At 48.3% G+C, this 23,943-nt stretch overlaps 2 protein-coding genes across 2 annotated transcripts in view; both read left to right on the top strand.

Moving 5' to 3' along the window:
- The first annotated feature begins 1,214 nt into the window (after positions 1 to 1,214).
- Positions 1,215 to 5,744, top strand: MRPS21 (mitochondrial ribosomal protein S21). The gene is made up of 2 exons (XM_049765964.1): positions 1,215 to 1,310; positions 5,161 to 5,744. The coding sequence occupies exons 1-2, from the start codon at positions 1,228 to 1,230 to the stop codon at positions 5,339 to 5,341; spliced, it is 264 nt and encodes an 87-aa protein (XP_049621921.1). The 5' UTR covers positions 1,215 to 1,227; the 3' UTR covers positions 5,342 to 5,744.
- A 5,158-nt stretch (positions 5,745 to 10,902) lies between these two features.
- PRPF3 (pre-mRNA processing factor 3) overlaps positions 10,903 to 23,943 on the top strand; it is a 35,277-nt gene continuing 22,236 nt past the window's right edge. Inside the window, exons 1-7 of the mRNA XM_049765912.1 lie at positions 10,903 to 10,951; positions 14,191 to 14,377; positions 16,044 to 16,174; positions 18,327 to 18,473; positions 20,909 to 20,992; positions 21,477 to 21,697; positions 22,822 to 23,128. Of these exons, the coding sequence (XP_049621869.1) occupies positions 14,233 to 14,377; positions 16,044 to 16,174; positions 18,327 to 18,473; positions 20,909 to 20,992; positions 21,477 to 21,697; positions 22,822 to 23,128 (1,035 nt within the window). The 5' untranslated portion in view covers positions 10,903 to 10,951; positions 14,191 to 14,232. The remainder of the gene's footprint in view (positions 10,952 to 14,190; positions 14,378 to 16,043; positions 16,175 to 18,326; positions 18,474 to 20,908; positions 20,993 to 21,476; positions 21,698 to 22,821; positions 23,129 to 23,943) is intronic.

A 23,943-nucleotide genomic window follows, 5' to 3' on the forward strand; every position in this document is an offset into this window, starting at 1 on the left:
AGAAAGCTTAGAAGCGATTTCTGAGCGCAGAGCCAGGAGTAGCATGGCTGGGTGTGACCTAAAAACAAACCAACCAACCGAAAAAATAATCATTTTGGGGGGCTCTGGTCCTACAGCATGTAGGAGTAGGTCTCTTGCCTTGCACAGACTGGTTCTCAATCACCTCGGTGGTTGGTCCCCTGAATTGAGTGCAGAGCCTAGACTAGAGCGTTGCCTAGTTTTGTCCAAAACAAATAAAATCATTATTTCTCTTGGGTTTTATCCAGATACACATGACAAAAATGAATCTCCAATTTGCTCGGTATTTTAGAAATTAAGGTACTAGCCTTAGTGTGTGTGTGGTTTGACTCCCTGCCCCAGAATCCTGGGAGCAGAAACTGGTGTTTGGTGGACCTCAAAGCAATCAGAAACATTCTATTCTAACTTTTACAAGTGTGTCCTAGTTATTTCGTGATTTCAGTAAATTAATGGACATGAAAGACGACATTAGAAGAAACTTGCGGTCTTGATCATGCCTTCTTAGCTTTTAGCCACTTTTTGTAAAATAGGCTGTTTTCCCAATCAGGAGAGCAGACCTCAAAAAAATATCCATGAGAGATGCACAGAAACCAGAATCTTTTTTTTTTTTTCTTTTTGGTTTTTGGGCCAAACCCGGCGTTGCTCAGGGGTTCCTCCTGGCTGTCTGCTCAGAAATAGCTCCTGGCAGGCTCGGGGGACCATGTGGGATGCCGGGATTCGAACCACCGTCCTTCTGCAAGGGAGGCAAACGCCTCACGTCCACGCTCTCTCTCCGGCCCCTCTTTTGGTCCTGAAACAAATGACCAGTTACGTCGACTGTGTGATGCCTTTTAAAAAGTATCCTTGCATGCAAGGAGACACGGAGATTCGGAAACCCGTCTTGGTCCCTCCACCCAGATTCCAGACAGACGGACAGCCGCTCGGCAGAGCAGAGGCCGAGGCACTGGCAAGACGCGCCGCCGCCCACCAGGCCCGGCCCGGCCCGTTCCGCTTCCGGGTCGTCGCGCGACCCCGGACGTCACTTCCGGCGGCCATTTTGCCCGGGGCATCGTCGGGTCTCTCCTCCCAGACGGGCGCGCCTCCGACCGGCGGGGGTCACGGCGGGGTCGGGGGTCCGCCGAGGCCTGGGACCCCCTGGGCGGAGTGAGTCCGCCGCTCCTTCCCCGGGCCTGACCAGCCCTGCTCTGCGTCCCCCAGGCCGGCCCCGCCATGGCGCAGCACCTGAGGTTCCTCGCCAGGACCGTCATGGTGCAGGAGGGCAACGTGGAGGGCGCCTACAGGACCCTCAACAGGTGGGTCCCGGGCTCCAAGGAGAGATTTTAGCGCTCGCTCGCTCGCTCGCTCTCTCTGTGTCTCTGTCGCTCTGTATCTCTGTCAATCTCTGCCTCTATCTCTGTCTCTCTATCTCCCTGTCTCTCTGTATCTGTCTATCTATGTGTCTTTCTGTCTCTAGCTCTCTGTGTCTGTCTCTCTTTGTCTCTATCTCTGTAGCTCTCTTTCTCTGTCTCTCTCTGTGTCTCTGTCCCCTTTCTCTCTCCCTTTCCTTCTCTCCCTCTCTCTCCCTTCTCTTCCCCTTTCCCTCCTTCTCTCTGTCCCTCTCTCCTCCCCCCTCTCCCTCTCTCCATTCCTCTCTCCCTCTCCCAAAAGAAAGAAAGAAAGAAAAAACAAGGAGATTTTAGCCAGGATTGGGGAAGGCCCAAAGGCAAGGGAGATAGATGTCAAGTGCTGGGAGCAGGAACAGAGGAGGAGCATGATTCAGTGGCGTTGCAGGACCTGGCTCACAGAACAAGGTGGCTTCTGATTTGGGACCTTGGAAAAGCAGTCGGGAGCTGAGAAGCATTCTGAGAGGGAGGGCAGAACAAAGCCCAGTGGGCTGACAAAAAACAACACCCTACTGAGGCTTAAGGATGGTGGAGGGAGGGATTTGCACTGACTTTTTTTTTTTTTTTTTGGTTTTTGGGCCACACCCAGCAGTGCTCAGGGGTTACTCCTGGCTGTCTGCTCAGAAATAGCTCCTGGCAGGCACGGGGGATCCTATGGGACACCGGGATTCGAACCAACCACCTTTGGTCCTGGATCGGCTGCTTGCAAGGCAAACGCCGCTGTGCTATCTCTCCGGGCCCCAGGCACTGACTTTGAACCAACCCCAGCCCCTACAACCCTTAGCCCTTCCAAGGCTCAGTAGCATTGCACCTGAGTGGAGAACTGGGTCTGCACAGCCAGACCAGGCCAAGCAGGGAGTGACCATCCATGCCCCCTCATGAGTATCTTTCAAAAAGAAGGGTAGTTTTCAGAGCGTAGCATAATTGTAGGGAATTTGCCATGCATGCAGCTGACCCGAATTTGATCTTCAGCTGTTGCAAGTCAGGATGAGGTCTTTCCCCTCCAGCTTGGAGCTCGTGTCTGCCACCCTGTTCAGCCGGTGGTTCTGAGGTGAAGCGGCGGTAAGCAGCTCGCAGAGAATCAGGCTTGTGGAAATATTAGCTTTATTCGGTGGACAAGACTGAAGTCCAAAGCCTCAGCATCAGTTCCAGCCAAAAAGCCCCTCACCTTCCACAGACCCTTGCTTTTATTCCCCAGAATCAGGTACCACCCAATGGTGGGAACAGATATCACCCAATGGTGGAAGCAGAATCAGGTACCACCCTAGGATGGGGGCAGAATGCCAGGTCACACCCTAGGGTAGGGCACAAATCACGATCAGGGTAGGGTCAGTAATATAATAATCCCATAAATGTTTACATACACAACATTCAGCATCCCGTAGGCTCCCCCAAGCACCATCAGTAATAATTCCTGATTACAAAGGCAGGAGTAACCTCTGAGAATTACCCGATGTGGCCCCCCCAAAAAATAAAACAGATAAATTTCTGTTTCGTGGTTGGAGGGTCTTGTGTATGGGGATTATTTCTGTGATGCTCTGATTACCATATGTTGCTTAGGTTGAAGGGAATTGGCCACATGCAAGGGGTTAGCACTTTAGCCTTCTGTCATGCAAGTCTAGGTTATGTGCTAGGTGACCTGGCAAAAAAGAGTGTGTGTGGAAATGACACTTTATCTTATTCATATTACTTTTTTGTTTGTTTGTTTGTTTGTTTGGGGCCACACTGAGAAATGCTCAGGGATTACTTACTCCTAGCTCTGCACTTAGGACTCAGTTGTGCTCAAGGAACTATATGGGATTTTGGGGATCAAACTTGGGTTGGTTGCCTAAAGACAAGTGCTTTATTTATTGTACAATATCTGGCCTTCAGATCTCATTTCGGTTTTGTTGATTTGGAGCCCACAATTGTTGAACATTGCTGTGGCCCGGCTCCTAGCAGTGCTTGTGCCAGGGACCATATGATTCTTTGATGCCTTTCAGGCATTTAGTATGCAGAGCACATACTGTAGCCCTTGACCCATCCCCCCATGTTGATCCCATTTTGAGGTGTCACCACTTAATCTCTTTATGAACTTAGAAAAATTTTAAAACGGTTGGAAACAGTTATTTGTAGGAAACATTATTGTAGAGAGGCCCAGATAGACAAAGAAACAAACACGGAAACCAAGCCAGTATTTGCAGTTTCTACGCTAGTGACAGACCTTCACCAGCTCTGCCCTCTGCAGAAGAACCGATTTTGTTCTTGAACCAACTTTTGTGGGCCAGGGTCATGGTTCAGCAGCAAAGCACTTGCCATGTATGTTTGAGATCCTTGAATCTATCCCCAGCACCACTAAAAAAACAAACCAACCAAAAGCTGGTCTTTACCTCTTCCAAAAATCAATCCTTACTTAGTATCTTTTCTTACTTAAATGACCTTTAGAGTTTTGCTTTTCCTGTTTTGTTTTATGTCCTTCATTTGAACTGTCATTTATTTTTGGATTTTGGGCCACACCCAGCAGTGATCAGGACTTACTCCTGGCTCTTCACTCAGGAAGCTGGAATGTGATTGTGTAGGCAGTGTCAGGGGAGTGGGCCCACAGCAGTGGGGCCTGGCACATCTCAGGATCAGCTTGTGAAGGGTGTGTGTGTGTGGGGTGCATATTGAAAATTAGAGCCAGAGCTGTTGGAGTAAGTTTGAGTTTGATTTGTTATAAATCCAGCGTGGGAAGGAATTGAGTAGGTGGGAAGAAAATAGTTGGAGCTCACCTTATTGAACATCGTTAAAATTAAAATGAGATAACCTTAATCTCTACTTTGAAGGATTTAAGATGAGGAAGGGCTAAGAAGATGATTTAAGGGGCTGCAGCCAGGGACCAGAGAGATAGCACAGTGGATACGGTATTTAGTTTGAATGGGGCTCAATCCATGGCACCCCATGTGGTCCCTGCTCCCTGCCAGGAGTAAGCTCTGAGTACTTCCAGGTGTGACTCCAAAACAGGGCTGTAGCCCAGCAGAATCATGGAGATACCTCTAGGTTTGACCCTAGAGCACTTCCTGATGTGCCCAAGAACAACAGAAAAAAGAGTTTCAGTTGAATCGTTCACTGCAGTCTGAATAAAGATGTACAATCTATGTAATCAGAGGGTGGCAGCAGAGAGGTGTGGAAATCACTGTTGATGTACTGCTTCCAGTGCATCACAAGCGATGTCTGTCTCTGGATGTGAGTAGGCATGCATGATTGATAGATAGATAGATAGATAGATAGATAGATAGATAGATAGATAGACAGATAGATAGATAGACAGACAGATAGATGATAGAGACAGACAGACCAAACAGACAGACAGATAGATAGATGATAGACAGACAGATAGATGATAGAGACAGACAGACCAAACATCAATAAGCCTCACCCTGGGATGTGAGTAGGCATAGATAGATTGATAGATAAATAGACAGACAGCCTGCAGCTGGAACAGTTCTAGATGGTCTGTACCAAACACCAATAAGCCTCACCCCTGGGAATTTTACCCCAGTATGGGTGACCACCCTACTCGAAGGTTTCCAAGATAATCCACGGTAGAGATTCAGTACCACAAAGAGCTACTGTTCTCCTGGGACTGTCATATCCCTCACTTACCTAAGAGACCGGCAGAAAGCCTGCCCCAATCAAACTGCCAAAGAGAGTCCTGTGGTAGATAATCACCCTTGTGTGGCTTTCCTGCCCTGCTTCATGGGCTGGCATCAGCCTCTCATTCATTTGCTATCTCTTACAGGATCCTCACCATGGACGGGCTCACTGAAAGCATCAAGCGGCGGCGCTACTATGAGAAGCCATGCCGCCGGCGACAGCGGGAGAGCTATGAAACCTGCCGGCGAATCTACAACATGGAGATGGCCCGCAAGATCAACTTCTTGATGCGAAAGCATCGGGCAGACCCGTGGCAAGGCTGCTGAGGGTCCAAGCTGGAAGCCCTTCTCCAGAAGTGTCTCCTCTGTTTTCTGTTTCTGCTGACCTCTCACAATAAGCTCAGGTTCCTGTAACCAGGCCAGTGTGTAGAACACCCCCAATTGGCAAGAGATATCACTGAGTCAGTAAAAGAACAACCCAAAAGATCTTTTAGGAATAGAATGGGGGTTGCTAGGGCCTGACTGGGAGGACCGGATTTGCTATTGAGGAACAAACTAAACTGCTCTGGAAGACGAAAACCTGTGGAAGACAGCAGAGAGGATCACGCTGCAGTGCCATTGTGCTCAGTGCCACTGAGTTGCATGCACAAATGGTCCAATAACAAATTTGATGTAGAACTGACAGGAGAGGTCATTTCTGTACACGGTGGAATAGAGTTATGATTTCCTCTTCGATTTTTGTTTTGTCTTGTTTTGTTTTTGGTCTACACCACGTGGTGTTGGGGCTTAGGGCTCTGAGCTCAGAAAACACTTCTGGCAGGCTTGGGACCATATGAGATGCCTGGATTTGAACATAAGCCAGCTGTGTGGAAGGCAAACACCCTACCTGCTGTGCTATTAATCCAGCCCCATTCTCCCTGATTTTATAATACCCAATGCAAGATACTATTGGAAAGCATTGTTTCTCTACTGAACAATCCCATTTCCAGTAACTTAGGGTAAGAAGGAAAGGAACTACTATTAAACCATTCGAGTATTGGAAACCTTGCACAAAAATTTCTTTAGAGGTTGGGGCCAGAGTGATAGCACAGCAGATAAGGCATTTGTCTTGCATGCCGTCCACCTGGATTCTGTCTCTGGCATCCCATATGGTCCTCTTAGCCTATCAGGAGTAATTTCTGAGTACAGAGCCAGGATTAACTCCTGAGCACTGCTGGCTGTGGCCCAAAAACCAAAAAAGAATTCTTTTGTGTGTGTGTGTGTGTGTGTGTGTGTGTGTGTGTGTGTGTGTGTGGTTTTTGGGTCACACCCGGCAGTGCTCAGGGGTTATTCCTGGCTCCATGCTCAGAAATTGCTCCTGGCAGGCACAGGGGACCATATGGGGCGCTGGGATTCGAACCGATGATCTCCTGCATGAAGGGCAAACACCTTACCTCCATGCTATCTCTCCGGCCCCCCAAAAAAGAATTCTTTTCTTTCTTCCTTTTTTTTTTTGGTTCTTGAGTCACACCCGGTGGTGCTCAGGGGTTACTCCTGGCAGGGGGACCATATGGGATGCCGGGATTTGAACCACTGTCCTGCATGCATGCATGCATGTGTTCTGTCATTCATTTCCTTCAAGCAAGGTCCAATAGAGAGTTGGTGGAGCAGAAATAAAGTGATAGCTGGGGTTAAAGGGGGGGGGGGGGAATTATGGGATGCAAACCAGTAACTCCTCTTGTTCTAAAAGGTTGTTTTTCTACCTTTGTGACAACAGAAGGATAATTTGCTTTTTTACCCATGGACTTCAAAACAGTCTCTTGTTAGGTGAAGAAAAGTTATGCAGTGTGGAGTGGAGTGGTATGAGCTCTCAGCAAGTAAAACCAAGGTGGGATTGCTTTTGTTCTTGTTCTTGTTTAGGGGCCACACCTGGCAGTGCTCAGGGAAAAAAATTACTTCTGGCTCTAGTTTCACTAATTAAGGGACTCTAAGAGATATTAAAGATTGTACCTAGGTCTGGTGTATACCTTACCCATACTATCACTCTGCACTCCCCCTAGATAAAATATAAAGGAATTCACCAGCCCCAAAGTAGCAAAAAGTTGCTACTTTTTTGTTGGGCATAGGAGCTGCTGCTAATAAAGACTTAACCTGGTGCCAACACATGCCCAAGAAGGTTGGACCACTTCTGAAGAGAAGCTCCAGCACGAACGGGTATAAGGATTGGAAGATAGACACTAAAATCTCCAAGCTCCCATTTGACAGCACCATAGCGATGAAAAAACAGCTCCATATGAGGGCAGTTTGGAAGATAATGTATGCAACCAACTCAGCAAAGACAAGCAGGTTGTTTCTCATTCTGGGGGTGACCCACATCTCCACCTGAGAAGTATACTTGGCTCTCCCCTTTGAGCAGCCTGCATTCTTTCTTGAACAGGTTTCTTGTTTTTGGGGGGTCATACCCGGCGGCATACAGGGGATTCTCCTGGGTCTGCGCTCAGTATAATTGCTCCTGGCAGGCTCAGGGGACCATATGGATATCAGGATTTGAACCACCATCCACTCTGGGTTGGCTGCGTGCAAGGCAAATGCCCTCCAGCCACTCGAACAGGTTTTTTTATCTTCCTATTCTCTTAAATTCCTATCTCTGGGGCCGGGCGGTGGTGCTGGAGGTAAGGTGTCTGCCTTGCCTGCGCTAGCCTAGGACGGACCGCGGTTCAATCCCCCGGTGTCCCATATGGTCCCCCAAGAAGCCAGGAGCAACTTCTGAGCGCATAGCCAGGAGTAACCCCTGAGCATCACAGGGTGTGGCCCAAAAACCAAAAAAAAAAAAAAAAAAAATTCCTATCTCTGAAATGTTCCTGCAAGGGAAGATGAGGGGGGTCCAGAAATGCCTGGGTTGGATTTAGGATTTTCTTTTCCTTAAAAGAGCAATTTTTCATTCCAGCTTGAGTTTGCATCTCCCCAAGAAATCTGGTGCCAGGTTATTTTTCCACACCAAGCAGAACAAGGTGCAGTTTGACCTCATGGAGCTGGTGAGATGTGGTCTGACCCCAAGACCTACCGTATTTTCCGGCGTATAAGACAACTTTTGAAACAAAAGTCAACCGAAAATCCGGGGGTCGTCTTATACGCCGAGTATATCCCGAAAAATGTTTCAATATGCCGCTAAACGAAAATTGTCTGAATATTGCCACAAAACGAATTTTCCAACGCGATCCTGCACCAATCACTGCAAGGCTGCTCGGACCACCTCTCTAACTCAGCAAATCCAAGCAGGCTTTTGATGCATGCAAATTAGACAATGTTCTGGACCCGAATCTACACTGTCAAAAGCCTGCTCAGCTGGGCCAGAGTCAGAGAGGAAGTCTATTACAGTATAACCTTTGAATCTTTGTAATTGGCTCACTGTGGTACATACAATTGCAGCACAGGAACATTCTGTCTGATACAGCGAATATAGGCCTAAACCTATGTTTTAACTGCAAAATTAGGGGGTCGTTTTATACGCCAGAAAATACGGTAATCTCAGGCTCCTCCAATAGATTTCCCAGATGTGGAAGGTGGGTGAAGGGGAGCAAGAGACTGGCTGCTGCCTCCAATGAACATAAGCCGCCTACAGTAGTCTTTGATGACCGAATTCAGCAGTTCTGTTCAAAGGAAGAAAAGGAAGGTTTATTTGTGAGTTTCGAGAACAGCTTTGACCCCACAAATTAATTCTAGGTGGGACGCTTCCAGGACAAATTATTTTCCAGGAGTGAGCATTGATTGGCTTGTGAAATGTGCCCTCTACAAATAGTGTGAGGGCTGGAGAGAGGATTGCTCTGCTAAGAGTAATAGTTTCAGCTATTTTTGTTTTATAAACTTATGGGAGGTAGAGCCGAAGAGAGTATGGCAGGCAGGGCACTTTCCTTGCAAGTGGCTGATTTTGGTTCAATCCCCAGCACCCCATATGGTCCCAGGAGCGCTACCTGGAGTGGTTCCTGAAGCCTGGAGGAAGCCCTGAGCACCACTGGGTGTGGCCCAAGTTCAGGATAAATGTGGGTTGTCTTGTTTTGGAAATCTCAAGTCTTTGTTAAGCCACGAATTTGGAGGCGGAACCCCTGGTTTCATTTTTTATGTTTTAAAGTCTTAATTTTTATATAAACCATTGTGATTTATAGTTATTCACAGTTGGGTTTCAGATGTACACTATTCAAGACCAATCCACCCCCGTTGTCAACCCCTTTACTAATATTCCCATAGTCCAGCCCATGCCTCCGAGCTTGCCAGAATAACAGGCCCATTTGCTTGTTAAAGTTTGAGTTTCCAGATTCCATTGCTATTGACTCTGGACTGGATACTTAATTGTCCCTTCCTAACACCACCCATGAACCTGAGCACCCTTGACCCCTGTCAAACATAGTTTTTTGTTTTGTTTTTTTGGGGCCACACCCGGCGGTGCTCAGGGGTCCCTCCTGGCTGTCTGCTCAGAAATAGCTCCTGGTAGGCACGGGGGACCATATGGGACGCCGGGATTCGAACACCACCTTAGGTCCTGCATCGGCTGCTTGCAAGGCAAACGCCGCTGTGCTATCTCTCCGGGCCCATAACATAAGTTTTATTTTTGTATTTTAAAGAAAATTAAGTCTAGAGAGAGTACAGCGAGCAGTGCTTTATTTGCATGCAGTCAACTGCAGTTTGATGTCGGACACCACATGCGGGGTCCCAAGCCCGCCCAGAGTAACCCATGAGCACTGCCGGTTGTGGGCTCAGTACCACACATCATCGAGAAATGACAGCAAGATGGTGTCGCTGCAACCCCAGCATCGAAACCATCCGCTGTGGGCCAGAGGGAAAGCCTAGAGGTGGAGGTGCCTGCTTGGCACTCCAGGGACCCTGCTCCATAGTGCAACCTCTGGTCCCCCAGAACCGTCAGGGATCTCTGGGAGCCAGGACCTGCTGCCCCCTCCAGCCTCAGCAAGACCATTAAGACAACGACTGGAACAGCACACAGGAAAGGCATCTTCAGAGTCCTCTTCCGGCCTCACCGCTGAGAGGCATGCTGCTGCTTCTCTGGCATTGCTTTCCTCCGTCCTTGTGTGGGTTGGAGGTGCGCAGGGATGCTCTGCGTCCAGGGATCACTCCCGAATGGGAGGGAGGCCGGGATCGAACCCTTTCCTTTCTGTCCAGCCTGCGCCTCCTTCCTGGGCGAGGGGCTGGGTCGCCTCCCACTTCGGCATACCCTGAAGATGCGCTTCTGCGTCCTGGCCTGGCCTTAGCACCCGCCCTGTTCTTGCCTTTCAGGCTCCCGGATCGAGCCCTACCTGTCGCCAGAGACGACAGACAGGGCCGACCCAGGCCGCTGAGGAAAGGACTGACTGCGCGGGAACGGGCTGCGCTCTGCTGCGCAGGCGCCAGGCGCCGGGTGGCGCAGCTACGGCGGCTGCGCGAACAGGAACTCCCGCCCTCCCCGATCACGTGATGGGACCCAGCCTCTACAGCGGCTGCGCGGACAGAAATCACCGCCCCTTTGGATCACATGATGAGGCCCAGTAGCTACGGCGGCTACGCGGAAGGAAAATCCCGCCCTTCCCCGGTCAAATGTCGAGGCCCAGTAGCTACAGCGGCTGCGCAGACAAGAAATCCCCGCCTCTCCCAGATCACGTGACACGGCTCAGCCTCTACAACGACTGCGCGGAAAGAAAACCCCGCCCTTCCCCGGTTAAGTGCGGGACCGAGCATCTACAGCGGCTGCGCAGACAGAAATGCCCACGCCTCTACCGGTCACGTGACGGTACGCAGCCTCTACTGCGGCTGCGCGAACAGCAATCCCCGCCCCTTTTCGGTCACGTGACGGGGCCCAGGCGTGGCGGCGGCCGCGGCGGGAGGGACGGGGAAGCCGGGAGGGCGTCCGGCGCGTTTCCGGTTCCGGTGTAACGTTCGGGCTCCGTCTCCGGCGGGGCTGAAGTTTGTGGGGTGAGTGGAACGAGGCGACGGCGGGATCCCTCCCGGGGACGGCGGGGTGAGGGGTCGGCCGCTCCCACACGCACGCACACGGCCAACTTCCGGTGACAGCCATGAAGGCTGCGGGGGAAACTGAGGCCCGGGCTGGGTCCGCGAGGGCGCCGAAGCCTGAGGTGGAGGGGAGCCCCCAGCCCGTACTGCGCATGACAGAGCTCGTGTCCCACCCTGCAGGGTGGCTGCATAGGCTCCCCTGAGATTTTGGGGGGTTGGGGGCCAACCTTGGCGGGGTGGGATCCATGCAAATTTATGCAAATTAATTGTTTATGCAAATTACCTACCCATCCCACTAGCTCTATCATTGCCCTCTATCAAGGCTCCTCTTTTTTTGAAAAATAAACAGTTTCTATTCTTTACTTGCATAAGTACAGGTTCCAGTCTCATACAAATATTGCTAAGTTCAAAACCGTGTGAGGGATGATGATAAACATTGCCCTTCATGGGTGGTACCATGGGCATGCTGACCTAGTCTTCTCTTATTATTCAAACCGATTAAAATCTTTCCGGCACCTGAGAGGTTGGAAGACTGCTGAATAGGAAACAATACTTGTACTCTTCATCATCTTCAAAACAGTGCATTTCATTTATTTATTTATTTGGTTTTGGGTCACACCTGGCAGGCTCGGGGGACCATATGGGATGCTGGGACTCGAACCACCTTCCTTCTGCATAGAAGGCAAATACCTTACCTCCATGCTATCTCTCTGGCCCCAAGCTAACTCTTGCTATCATCCTAAGTGATCAAATATTAACTACAAGAACTGTAAATGAGTACATAGACCTAAAAACCAAACAAGAAATTGGGTAGCCAGATTGTAGGGTATATCTTTAAGCGTAGGAGATCCCATAATGCTTTTTTAACCATCTAACTTATTTATTTTTTTTGTTTTTGTTTTTGGGCCACACCCAGCGGTACTCCTGGCTGTCTGCTCAGAAATAGCTCCTGGCAGGCACGGGGGACCATCTGGGACACCGGGATTCGAACCAACCACCTTTGGTCCTGGATCGGCTGCTTGTAAGGCAAACGCTGCTGTGCTATCTCTCCGGGCCCACCATCTAACTTCTTAAGGAGATATGGCAACTCCCCAAGGCACCTCTTAAGGCTCTGAGACAAAACTCTGGGCCCTTCTTGGCTTTCATTCCGGGTACCTGAGCTTCCAGGCCCTTTGGGGACTCGTGCACAGAGCCTGGGGTTCTGAGCTGCGCTGCCATCTTCTTCCCTCCTCCGAGGTGTTTTGTTTTGTTTTGTTTCTTTTCTGAGCCAAGAGATCGATTCTTCTTCAAGACAGCGTACGGAGGAGACTTTGAAATCACGAGACGTGACACTTGTCCTGGGACCAGAGAGCTTGCTTTATTTACATGAGGCATACCTTGGTTCCATCCCAAGGCATGCTGAGCATTAAAATTTATTTGTTTTGGTTGATCAGTATTTTTTCCTGGAAAGGTTTAACATGTTCATAACCACACTGGCTTTGAACAAAATAAACAACAGAAGAATTAATCCTATGCTGATTTCCTCCCTACCTGGGGAGTTGCTCTTCTGCTTTTTATTGGGGGTCCCCCCGGGGCACAACCTAAGTAAGGGCTAAGAGTAAGCTAAGAGGCTTACTCAGGCTTTGTGCTCAGGAATCACTTCTGATGGGGTTCAAGGGCCCATATGGTGTGGTGGGGATCAAAATTGGGTCTATCCCGTGTACAGCAAATGGCTTTCCTACTGTTCTATGGCTCTGGTCCTGAAATTTGTTTTTTGGGGGGGGGGTCCCACACCCGGTGACATTCAGCGATTACTCCTTACTATATGCTAGAAATCACTCCTGGCTTGGGAAACCCAATGGGACGCCGGGGATCAGACCTCAGTACATCCTACCGCTGCGCCACCACTCCGGTCCTGAAATCTGTTTTTTGATTTTTGTTTTTGTTTGTTTGTTTGTTTTTGGGTACACCTGGCAGCACTCAGGTGTTACACCTGGCTCTATGCTCAGAAATCGCTCCTGGCAGGCTCAGGGGACCATATGGGATGCCGGGATTTGAACCACCGACCTTCTGATTGCGAGGCAAATGCCTTACCTCCCTGCTATCTCTCCGGCTCCTTTTTTTTGGTTTTTGGTTTTGATTTTTGTTTCTTAGTCTGTACCCTGTCCTGCTCTGGTGCTGCCCTGGCTGGGGATGGCTGGGGTCAGGGTGTTCCTAGTAGTAGATAGTGAACCAGGGGCTCTTGCATACAAGAGCTTGTGCTTCAACCCTTGAGACTATCTCCTTGGGCCCTGGCAAAATTCTTATGGACTATGATCTTTAATACAGAATGAGAGGTGTACCTTTTGTACATTGTTGGAAAGAGAACTGAGTTTAATAATGTCTATTAGAAGGAAAGAGTAATACGTTTATTTGGTGTGTTTTGTTTTGGGGGTCACCCAGTAAATGTTCAGGGCTACTTCTGGCTCTGTACTCAGGCATCACTCCTTGGGGTCAAACTCAGGTCAGCCTTACTCGAGGCAAGTACCCTGCCCAACTAGCACTCTGGCCCCCTGAGTATGTTTTTGTTTGATTTGGTTTTGGGGTTACACCATGCAATGCTCAAGGGTTACTCCAGGTTCTGTGCTCAGGAATCACCTCTGGGTGCCAGGGATCAAACCTGGGTCAGTCATGTGAAGGGCAAGTGCGCTAACTACTCCAAAAGTGCCCCAATCCTTTATTTCTTGATTTCATGTTGGTCCTTGTTGAGATGACAGATAAAGAAGCTATTACTCGGGGGCCGGGCGGTGGCGCTAAAGGTAAGGTGCCTGCCTTGCCTGCGCTAGCCTTGGACGGACCGCGGTTCGATCCCCCGGCGTCCCATATGGTCCCCCAAGCCAGGAGCGACTTCTGAGCACATAGCCAGGAGTAACCCCTGAGCGTCACAGGGTGTGGCCCAAAAAAAAACCAAAAAAAAAAAAAAAAAGAAGAAGAAGCTATTACTCATTCCTCGGACTTGATACTTCTCAAAGTTGGTCTGGTTTTTTATTGATCCACTGTTAACTTTCTGAGTTAGGCTTAAAATGAAATAGAATGTAGTTCTTTGTTTTGAAGTATGGTTTTTAGGGAAACTTCTGACTTTTCAGTGGACGAGCTTGCCTCAGAATTGGGCGAAGAAAGCATTACTTGAGCTACTTTGGTCTTTTCTGTTCTCTAACTTAGGTTTTTTTTTGGTTTCTTAGGCGCAGAATTGATTCCCATTTGCATTCTTCTTTTCCCAAAGAATGGCTCTTTCAAAGCGGGAGCTGGATGAGCTGAAGCCATGGATAGAGAAGACAGTGAAAAGGGTTCTGGGCTTCTCAGAGCCCACAGTGGTCACGGCGGCCCTGAACTGTGTGGGGAAGGGCATGGACAAGAAGAAGGCAGCAGGTATGTGCCCTCCTCAGTCTGATTTTGCTGGTTTGGCTCTGCTCAGAAGATGAGGTAGTGCCGATGATCCAATCTGGGGCTCCTGCATCCGGAACGAGTCTCGTTGCCCTTTAAGCCACCTACCTGACCCCCTTCTGAATCTTTCCACAACACATAATATGACTCAGATCATTGTTGTGTGCTTTCTCAAATGTCTGTCAGAAGCAGCTTCAAAAGGTCAGTCAATGTTTTATCTTGCATTGCAGTGGAAGAAGTCTAAATCATTTCACTTTTCTTCTTCGTGTTTTATTATGACATATTTCCAATTTTCTTTGGTCACTGTACTGTGTTCCCTAAGATTTATTTATTTAGGAGGTAGGCTAAAGTCCAGTGAAAATATTTTAGATTCAGATGCACACTTAAATATATAAAAGCCTGTATAATAATATACATGAAGAATGTTGAGGGAGATAGATTTTTGCTTGTGGTAGTTTGCAAGCTACGCTTGCTATTAGGGAAAAACTAGGGTATTCTTTTGAAGGGAGGATTGGACCACACCCAGCAGTGTTCAAGTGTTACTCCTGGTTATGTACTCAAGAATTCCTCCTGGAGGAGTACTGGGGACCATAAGGGATGCTGGGGAATGGAACCTGGGTCAGCCATGTGCAAGGCAAATGCCCTACCCATTGTATTATTGCTCTGGTTCCTAAGGTTTTCATTATTAGATTTAGTGCTCAGGTTAAACAGTGTTCTTTCTGTGCTACTTACTATTCCAGGATAGGTGCAGCTATAGTTATGTTACTGGACAAGGCTACTTAGAGTGAGTCAGAAAACTTAGGTGAGCCCTGTGAAGAACTTTTTTTGTTTGTTTTTGTTTTTGGGTCACACCCACCAGTGCTCAGGGGTTACTCCTGGCTCCATGCTCAGAAATCATTCCTGGCAGGCTCGGGGGACCATATGGGACGCTGGGATTCGAACCAATGACCTTCTGCATGAAAGGCAAACGCCTTACCTCCATGCTATCTCTCTGGCCCCCCCCCCTTTTTTTTTTTTTTTTGTTTTGTTTTTTCGGGCCATACCCGTTTGATGCTCAGGGGTTACTCCTGGCTAAGCGCTCAGAAATTGCCCCTGGCTTGGGGGGACCATATGGGACGCCGGGGGATCGAACCGCGGTCCTTCCTTGCTAGCGCTTGCAAGGCAGACACCTTACCTCTAGCGCCACCTCGCTGGCCCCCTGTGAAGAACTTTGAGAGGACATTTCTGTTCCTTCTAAAGCTAGAATTCCAAAGTTGGAAAGCTCAAAGACGAGGTGCTTGCCAGGCTGCAGAAGCCCCAGCTTCGAACCACAGTGAAGCAAGCACAGCCTCTGGCCCTATGCACTGTGGGTGGGTGGCGGTCCCCCAGTGTCATATCAGACATGCCTAGGGATAGAATATGTGCTCTCAGTTTTTCTTTTTCTTTTTTTTTTTTTTTTGTGGTCTTTGGGTCACACCCGGCAGTGCTCAGGGGTTACTCCTGGCTGCAGGCTCAGAAATTGCTCCTGGCAGGCACGGGGGACCATATGGGATGCCAGGATTCGAACCGATGACCTCCTGCATGAAAGGCAAACGCCTTACCTCCATGCTATCTCTCCGGCCCCCAAGCTCTTAGTTTTTCAATTCTACTCCATAATCTTCTCTCCTGTCAGACCACCTGAAGCCGTTTCTTGACGATTCTACTCTCCGGTTTGTGGACAAACTGTTTGAGGCTGTGGAAGAGGGCCGGAGTTCTCGCCATTCCAAGTCCGGCAGTGACAGGAGCAGAAAGCGGGAACTGAAGGTGAGGAACGCTCTTTCTCGGCTAGCTCATCATCTCAGCTTCAGATTCACTGCTAGAGCACACCAGGTTTGCAGAGGGGCTACACATAGAAATGGAAGCAGTGAGCATGAGTCTCGTTTTAGGGTGATGAATTACAGATGTTCATTGGTCTAAAGAGCACAAGGATAACAAGTGCTTGCTTTGTTCCTTTTTCTGTAGTCAGGAGGCTAGTTCTTACGTTGGTCTGTTCTCTCCCTGCTCCCCTCAACCCCCACTTTTATTCCTACCTCTAACCCTATGCTTCCATCCATTTACTCGAGACCTAATAAATTGTTTCTGACTGTTGCCATGTAGCTCCCTGTAGAATTTTGAGAATTCTTCTCTCAAGGAGAGGAGTATAGAGTATATGTAGTAGTTTATAGCATACGACCATACCAGTACTCCCTTGTAGTGTTTTTCTGCAGTAGCCTCTTGGCCAGGTGGGATATTTAACAACATTGTTTTCTTGTGAGCCTCTCATTTGCTGTGCAGCATATTGTGAACACCGGATCCTGTGGTGGATCTTTAAAGGGGCGATGGCAGCTCCCTCACTGCATTTCGAAATATAATAGCTGATCTGTCATGGCCTCTTGCAAAGGATCCCTCTCAAGTAGCTAGTCTAGCTTCTCTCTATCTCTCTCTTTCAAGTAAACATCTTTTCTGTGACACCCATCAAGCCTTCCAAAGTGCTTTTGTCACCTTGGACAAAATGGCCCTTCCATTTCACGCTGTCTGGCTCCTGACCTGGATATGGACCCAGGAGAAATGAGACTCGTGTGCTCTTTGTTCAGGGCATTTAGGAGTGATGAGAGCGATGAGAGAGTGTGTGCCTTAAAGGAGTTGGCAGTTTTGGGGGGAAGGCAAGAGAGGCCACCTCTAAACAGTGGCAGATTCTAGAGTAGTGAGTGTTGTCATGTAAATGTCACAGTTTGCATCGACTTCCTTTACGCTTACGGGGACATGCTTGCTCCACCACATCACAGCATACTAAGATGAACTGAGCGTACACTAAGCAGGAAGCACATACTGGGAATGAAGTGGCTACATTGGGTGGGACTTAAAAAGTGGCTTCCGAAGGAGGTGTCAAGGTAGTCTGGGGATATGGGTCCCAGTTGGCCTGTTCAGGTCCCACCCCACACAATATATTATGGGAGAGTCCTTTTTCTTGAACTGTAGGAGTTCCAGGAAGCGCTCGCCCCTGCCGAGGATATGTCCTTGCAAAACACGAGCCCTCCTAGTGAAGAGGGGATGTCACCCAAAGCCTACCACCGGTGTGTACATTCACTTTTTCCCATTGTCCTCCCTCCCTCCCGGTTGGCTACTCGTGGCCCTGTTAAATTCACCTTGCAAATTAGTGGGCGTATTTGAGTTCCCATTTGCTTTATGAGAGCAAAGTATTGTAAGAAATACTGCAGGAAAAAAAAGAGAAAGCCCAGTCCTGCACGTGCGTAGACTTGAGGTGAGAGAAATTACTAACAGTGATAGCACAGGTAGAAAGTCAGCAATGTATTTGTATTTAGCCTGAACCAAGCTTGTAACCACTGATGATGCGGATCTAAAGTTTGTTCAGAGTAGATGAGAATATTAGTTCTAAGGAAATTTTCCAGAAGGAGGTGAGTTTTAGGCAGGAGATGGAGTAGAGGCTATGGAGAAGTTGAAAGAGATGATTATGAATATGGGCAGTATTGAAGACCTTGATATGGGAACATGTATAAGAATATGGAATGGGGCCGGAGAGATAGCACAGCGGCGTTTGCCTTGCAAGCAGCCGACCCAGGACCTAAGGTAGTTGTTTCGAATCCCGGCGTCCCATACGGTCCCCCGTGCCTGCCAGGAGCTATTTCTGAGCAGACAGCCAGGAGTAACGCCTGAGCGCGTTTTGGGCCGGGTGTGGCCCAAAAACCAAAAACAAACAAAAAAAGACTATGGAATGAAGTTTGCTTGATTGGAGTGGGAAAAGGATGAAGTTGGGGAGATTGTTCATGGATGATGGGGCTGGAAGACGCCTGGACCCTGCCAGGGCTGCGTCATGGTCCCCTGGGAAAAGCCCCAAATGGCCACTAGAGACTAGGATGCTTCTCCCCTTTTCCCAGGGACAGGGCTACATCTCTTCTTTCATCTTGGATTCCCTTAGGAAGTATTTGGTGATGACTCTGAGATTGCCAAGGAGTCGTCAGGAGTCAAGAAGCGGCGGATACCCCGTTTTGAGGAGGTGGAAGAGGAGCCAGAGGTTATCCCTGGACCTCCCTCTGAGAGTCCTGGCATGCTCACCAAACTGCAGGTGAGTGCGTGCACAGGAAGCATAACGTGGTCCCACCGTGACTTTCTGTTGATCTTAATCTTCATTAGCCTATAGCGTTAGGCTGTTTTTATTTCCGAATCATCCTTTGGTCTAATCAGGAGTATTCAAGGATTGAGAACTTTGAAATCAGCCCTTGGCTCGCTGAATGTGTTGCATACCTATTTTGTTCCAATGGATGTCACTAGGACTCATCTAGATACAGAAGGGGAGTTGCTACATACCATTCAGGAAGCTAAGGTCTACCTCATGTTCAGTTGACCGTATGTTGGCAGAAGGGGCCTTCTCCCAGGTGGTACTCTTGGACCTGCAGCTACTCCCAGTGACACTCAGCCAGCCAAACTCAGCTGGTGCTGACTTGAAGATTCAGCTGTGCCCTGTATCACCCTGACTATGCCTACAGACCACTCTGGTCTGACATAATTACTCCTGTTCTATTTTGGTGAAGCGGGGGGGGGGGGGGGGGACAACCCTACCTGGTGGTGTGCTCAGGGATTATAACTTCTGGTTCTGTACTTAGGAATTATCTACCCTTGGCTGGCTCAAGGGACCATATGGGATGCCAGGGATCAAACCTGGTTGGCCATATGCAGGACAAACACCCTACTTGCCTCCATATTTCATTTTTGTTTTGTTTTGTTTTGGGGCCACACCCGGCGGAGCTCAGGGTTTGGTTACTCCTGACTCTGTGCTCAGAAACTGCTCCTGGCAAGCTCAGAAGACCATATAGGATGCCAGGGATTGAACTCGGTTCCATCCCAGGTCAGCCACATGCAAAAAGCAAATGCCGTACCACTGTGCTATTGCTCTTGCCTCTTCCCCATATTTCTTTTGTTGGTTTTGTTTTGGGGCCACACCCGGTGGTGCTCAGGAGTTATTCTGTGCTCCAACCCCATATTTCTTTTTTTGGAGAAGTGGGATTTGGGCCACAACCAGTAGCACTGGGGCACGCCTGGATCTGCGCTCAGAAATCGTTCATGGTAGGCTGTAGGCTGGGGTGGGAGAGGGACACCATATGGGATGCCAGGGATGGAGCCTGGATCAGCTGCATGCAAAGCAAACACCCACCCTCTGTGCTGTCACTCCAGCCCCATATTTCCTTTTCTTTCTTTTTTTTTTCATTCTTGTTTTGGGGCCACACCCTGCAGCACTCAGGGGTTCCTCCTGGTTCTGTGCTCAGAAATCACTCCTGGCAGGCTCAGGAGACCATATAGGATGTCGGGAATATGGGTCACCCTTGTGCAAAGTAAATGCCCGACCACTGTGCTGTCTCTTCAGCCCTTCCCCCCAATAGTTCTTTAAGGAATAATATTTGAGAAAGCTGGAGAGACAGTGAAGTAGATAAGGTGCCTTCCTTGCAGAAGCCTGACCCAGGTTTCATCCACACCATTTTATACAGTCGCCAAGCCCATCCAGGAGTGATTCTTGAGCACAGCCAGGAGCCAGTACTAAGCACCACCAGGTACCTTCCCTCAAAGAAGAACAAAAGGAAAAGTATTGCATTGGGTCCGACAGACAGCACAGGGGTCAAGATGCTTGCTCTGTATATAACTGACCCCAGTTTGATCCAGGCACCACATATGGTCTCCTGAGCACTGCTCATGCCCACACAAAAATAGTATTTTGATGGGTTAAGTGGGTACTGGGGTTCTATGCTTGCCTTTCTTTTTTTTTTTTTTTTTTTTTTGGTTTTTGGGCCACACCCGGTAACGTTCAGGGGTTACTCCTGGCTATGCGCTCAGAAATTGCTCCTGGCTTGGGGGACCATATGGGACACCGGGGGATCGAACTGCGGTCTGTCCAAGGCTAGCGCAGGCAAGGCAGGCACCTTACCTTTAGCGCCACCGCCCGGCCCCTGCTTGCCTTTCTTGTAGTGTCCCAGTTGCTACACAGGAGTAGCCCTGGAGCATTGATGGGTGTGGCCCATACTGCTACCATCCCCTGCCAAAATAATATTTGGAGATTTTTAAGATATTTTGCATGCATTTTTTTTTTAAAAAAAGGCATCAAACGGCCCTATAAAGTATAACGTTTGTCTATGATGTCTGCAGATTAAATCTAGATGTTCAAAGATTAATCTAGATGTCTAGAGATTAAATGTGAATATCAGGCCAAAGGTTTTTAGTTACCAACGAGCTGAGTTGATTCCATTCCAGGTTTTTCTGCCTAGAATCTACCTAGAATGAGATTCCTCACAACCCTGTCTGCCGATCCTGCACTAAAAAGATGGGGTGAAGGAGACCACAGATCGGCTCTAGTGACTTAACATAAATTTCAGCCTGTGCTATGGGGAGAGTATAATGGATTGTGAAGGAAAAAAAAAAACATTCATTTTGGGTTACTCGACTTGAAACGTATATGAGAGAAATAAAAAGCAGTTAACAGTTTTTCAACTTTTTTCTCCCACTGGAGAGCAGATCAAACAAATGATGGAGGCGGCAACGCGGCAGATTGAAGAGAGAAAGAAACAGCTGAGCTTCATTAGCCCCCCAGCACCCCAGGTATTGTGCCCTGTTACGCTGAAGACTTAGCATGCAGTAGTGGGCGGTGATTGTACAGAATTTAATTCAGTGGTAGATAGAGTGTTGTGCAAGTATGGTGTCCATCCCTGGGCCCCACCTCAGGAAAAAAACACCGTCTTCAGCAAGAATTTCCTATGACCTGTAAGGAGTCTAGCTATGACCACATGTTCCACTGCACAGTCCCCCATGGCAGTCATGCTTGATCTTCGCATGTGTTGTCTGCATGTCTAATCTTTTCTTTTTTTTTTTTTTTTTTTTTTTTGTGGTTTTTGGGTCACACCCGGCAGTGCTCAGGAGTTATTCCTGGCTCCAGGCTCAGAAATTGCTCCTGGCAGGCACGGGGGACCATATGGGACGCCGGGATTCGAACCGATGACCTTCTGCATGAAAGGCAAATGCCTTACCTCCATGCTATCTCTCCAGCCCCATGTCTAATCTTTTCATTTCTCCTTTCTGTTCACAGCCAAAGACACCCTCTTCCTCGCAGCCAGAGCGACTTCCAATTGGCAACACTATTCAGCCCTCCCAAGCTGCAACTTTCATGAATGACGCCATTGAGAAAGCGAGGAAAGCAGCTGAATTACAAGCTCGGATACAAGCCCAGCTGGCACTAAAGCCGGGCCTCATTGGCAATGCCAACATGGTGGGCCTAGCAAATCTTCATGCCATGGGTATTGCCCCTCCGTGAGTATCAATTTTAGGAAATTCTTTGCCACTTCTGAAGTTGAAAAGAAATTGACTATCTCTGATCTACTTCTTTCAAATAATCTAAATAGTTTATCTTAGAGTTTCATAGTTCTTTTTTTAAGACAACAGAAAGGTTTATTGGAAAGTAGAGAAGAAAGGAGAAGGAATTCCCACCTTGAAGGAACTAGTATAAAATTAAGTTCTCCATAATTTTGCTTCTTTGTTTTTGGTTTTTTTTGGGCCTCACCTGGTGATGCTCAACAGTTACTCCTGGCTATGCGCTCAGAAATCGCTCCTGGCTAGGGAGACCAGATGGGATGCTGGGGATCAAATCACAGTTAGTCTTGGGTCAACCGTGTACAAGTCAAACTCCTTACTGCTGCACCATTGCTCTGGCCCAGAAAGGATGGTTTGAAAATTCTCATGAGGGGCTGGAGCAATGGCACAGTGGTAGGGCATTTGCCTTGCACGTGGCTGACCCAAGACTAACTGATTTGATCCCCAGCGTCCCATATGGTCCCCCAAGCCAGAAGCGATTTCTGAACGCATAGTCAGGAGTAACCCCTGAGCGTCACCAGGTATGGCCCAAAAAACTTTTTTTCTCATGAATATAATTTTACTTTTTATGTTTTGGGTCATATGTGGTGGAACTCGGGACCGTGTAGTGCCAAGGACCAAACCTGAGACTGGTATGTGCAAATGATGTCCTTAGCCCATTGAGCTCATTGAGAATCTCTCCAGCCCCATTAATGTAACTCATAAATTTATTGAATAAAAATTGCTGTTTTCATTACTGAAGTGATAGTACAGCAGATAGGGCGCTTTTCCTTATACACAACCAATTCAGGTTGGATCCCTGGCATCACATATGGTTGGTTCCTGAGCCTACCAGAAGTAGTTTCTGAGTGTAGAGCCAGGTGTAGCCCAAAAACGCAAAAAAAAAAAAAAAAAAAAAAAAATCACCGTATTCAAACATCTAGTTTGATGTTTGATGTGAAGATTTACTTGGTGGTGAGTTTATGTTCTCTAGAACTGTGGATCTGGTTGTCTTTGTGTGGTTTGACTTGCTTGTTGTTTGACTTAATGTTCTATTTGGATTTTGTTTCTGGGCTGTACTTTAGGAAGGTGGAGTTAAAAGATCAGACTAAACCAACACCATTGATCCTCGATGAGCAAGGTCGGACGGTAGATGCGACAGGCAAGGAGATCGAACTGACACATCGCATGCCTACTCTGAAGGCCAATATTCGTGCTGTGAAAAGGGAGCAGTTTAAGCAGCAGCTGAAAGAAAAGCCATCGGAAGACATGGAGTCCAATACCTTCTTTGACCCTCGAGTGTCCATTGCCCCTTCCCAGCGCCAGAGACGCACTTTTAAATTCCATGACAAGGGCAAATTTGAGAAGATTGCTCAGCGCTTACGGACAAAGGTATGGGGGTATAATCTCCAATTTCAGAGGAGTTACACAATAGAAAAAACGGAATGTAGTCCTAGAGTACTCTCAGAGTTTTAGGAAGCCAGTGCACAAGTAGTCGAGGAAGCTGTATTATTGTTGGAACACTTGGCTTTTAGTCTATTGGGGAGTGGGATTTGGGCCACACCCAGATGTGCTCAGGCCTCATTCCTAAATCTGGGTTTAAGGTAACATATTTGGTGCCAGCATCAAACCTATCTATCTATACTGTTTCCAGCCCCAATTTGGTTTTTGTTTTGAATTTTGAGGGTAGACTTTCCTATGAGAGTTCCATCAGCATTGCCAGAGGGATGTGGAAGAGGGTTGAACTCGGGCCTCTGTGCACTCCAGACTTCTCTGCAGTCCTCTCAGCAATCTCCTAACACAGTTATGGCTAACCTTTTTGAGCCCGAGTGCCCAAACTGCCGCACAATGCCCAGTCCTCCCAATGGCCAGTCCGGCCCTGTTGCCAGGTGAGCTGCAAAGCAGACACCGGCACACATGCCTCGCAGCGCCGCAGATCTTAATTGCGGACCTTCCAGCGTGCCGTAGGGTCGCCATCGAGGTCCTAGCACTTTAGCTGGTTTCTTTCCTTTTTTTTCCTTTATTTTGGATTTTGGTCCAGACCTAGTGGTGCTCAGGACTTATTCCTGGCTCTTTGCTTAGGGTTTACTTCTGGTGGGTGCTCAGAGGATCATGTGATGGGGTCAAATCTAGGTCATTGTTATGCAGGACGAGTGTCTTGTCTCTTTGGCCATATTCTTTAATATTTAGCTTGAATAAAATAAAAT

The sequence above is a fragment of the Suncus etruscus genome, chromosome 19 (assembly GCF_024139225.1).
Source record: "Suncus etruscus isolate mSunEtr1 chromosome 19, mSunEtr1.pri.cur, whole genome shotgun sequence".
NCBI classification, from domain to species: Eukaryota; Metazoa; Chordata; class Mammalia; order Eulipotyphla; family Soricidae; genus Suncus; species Suncus etruscus.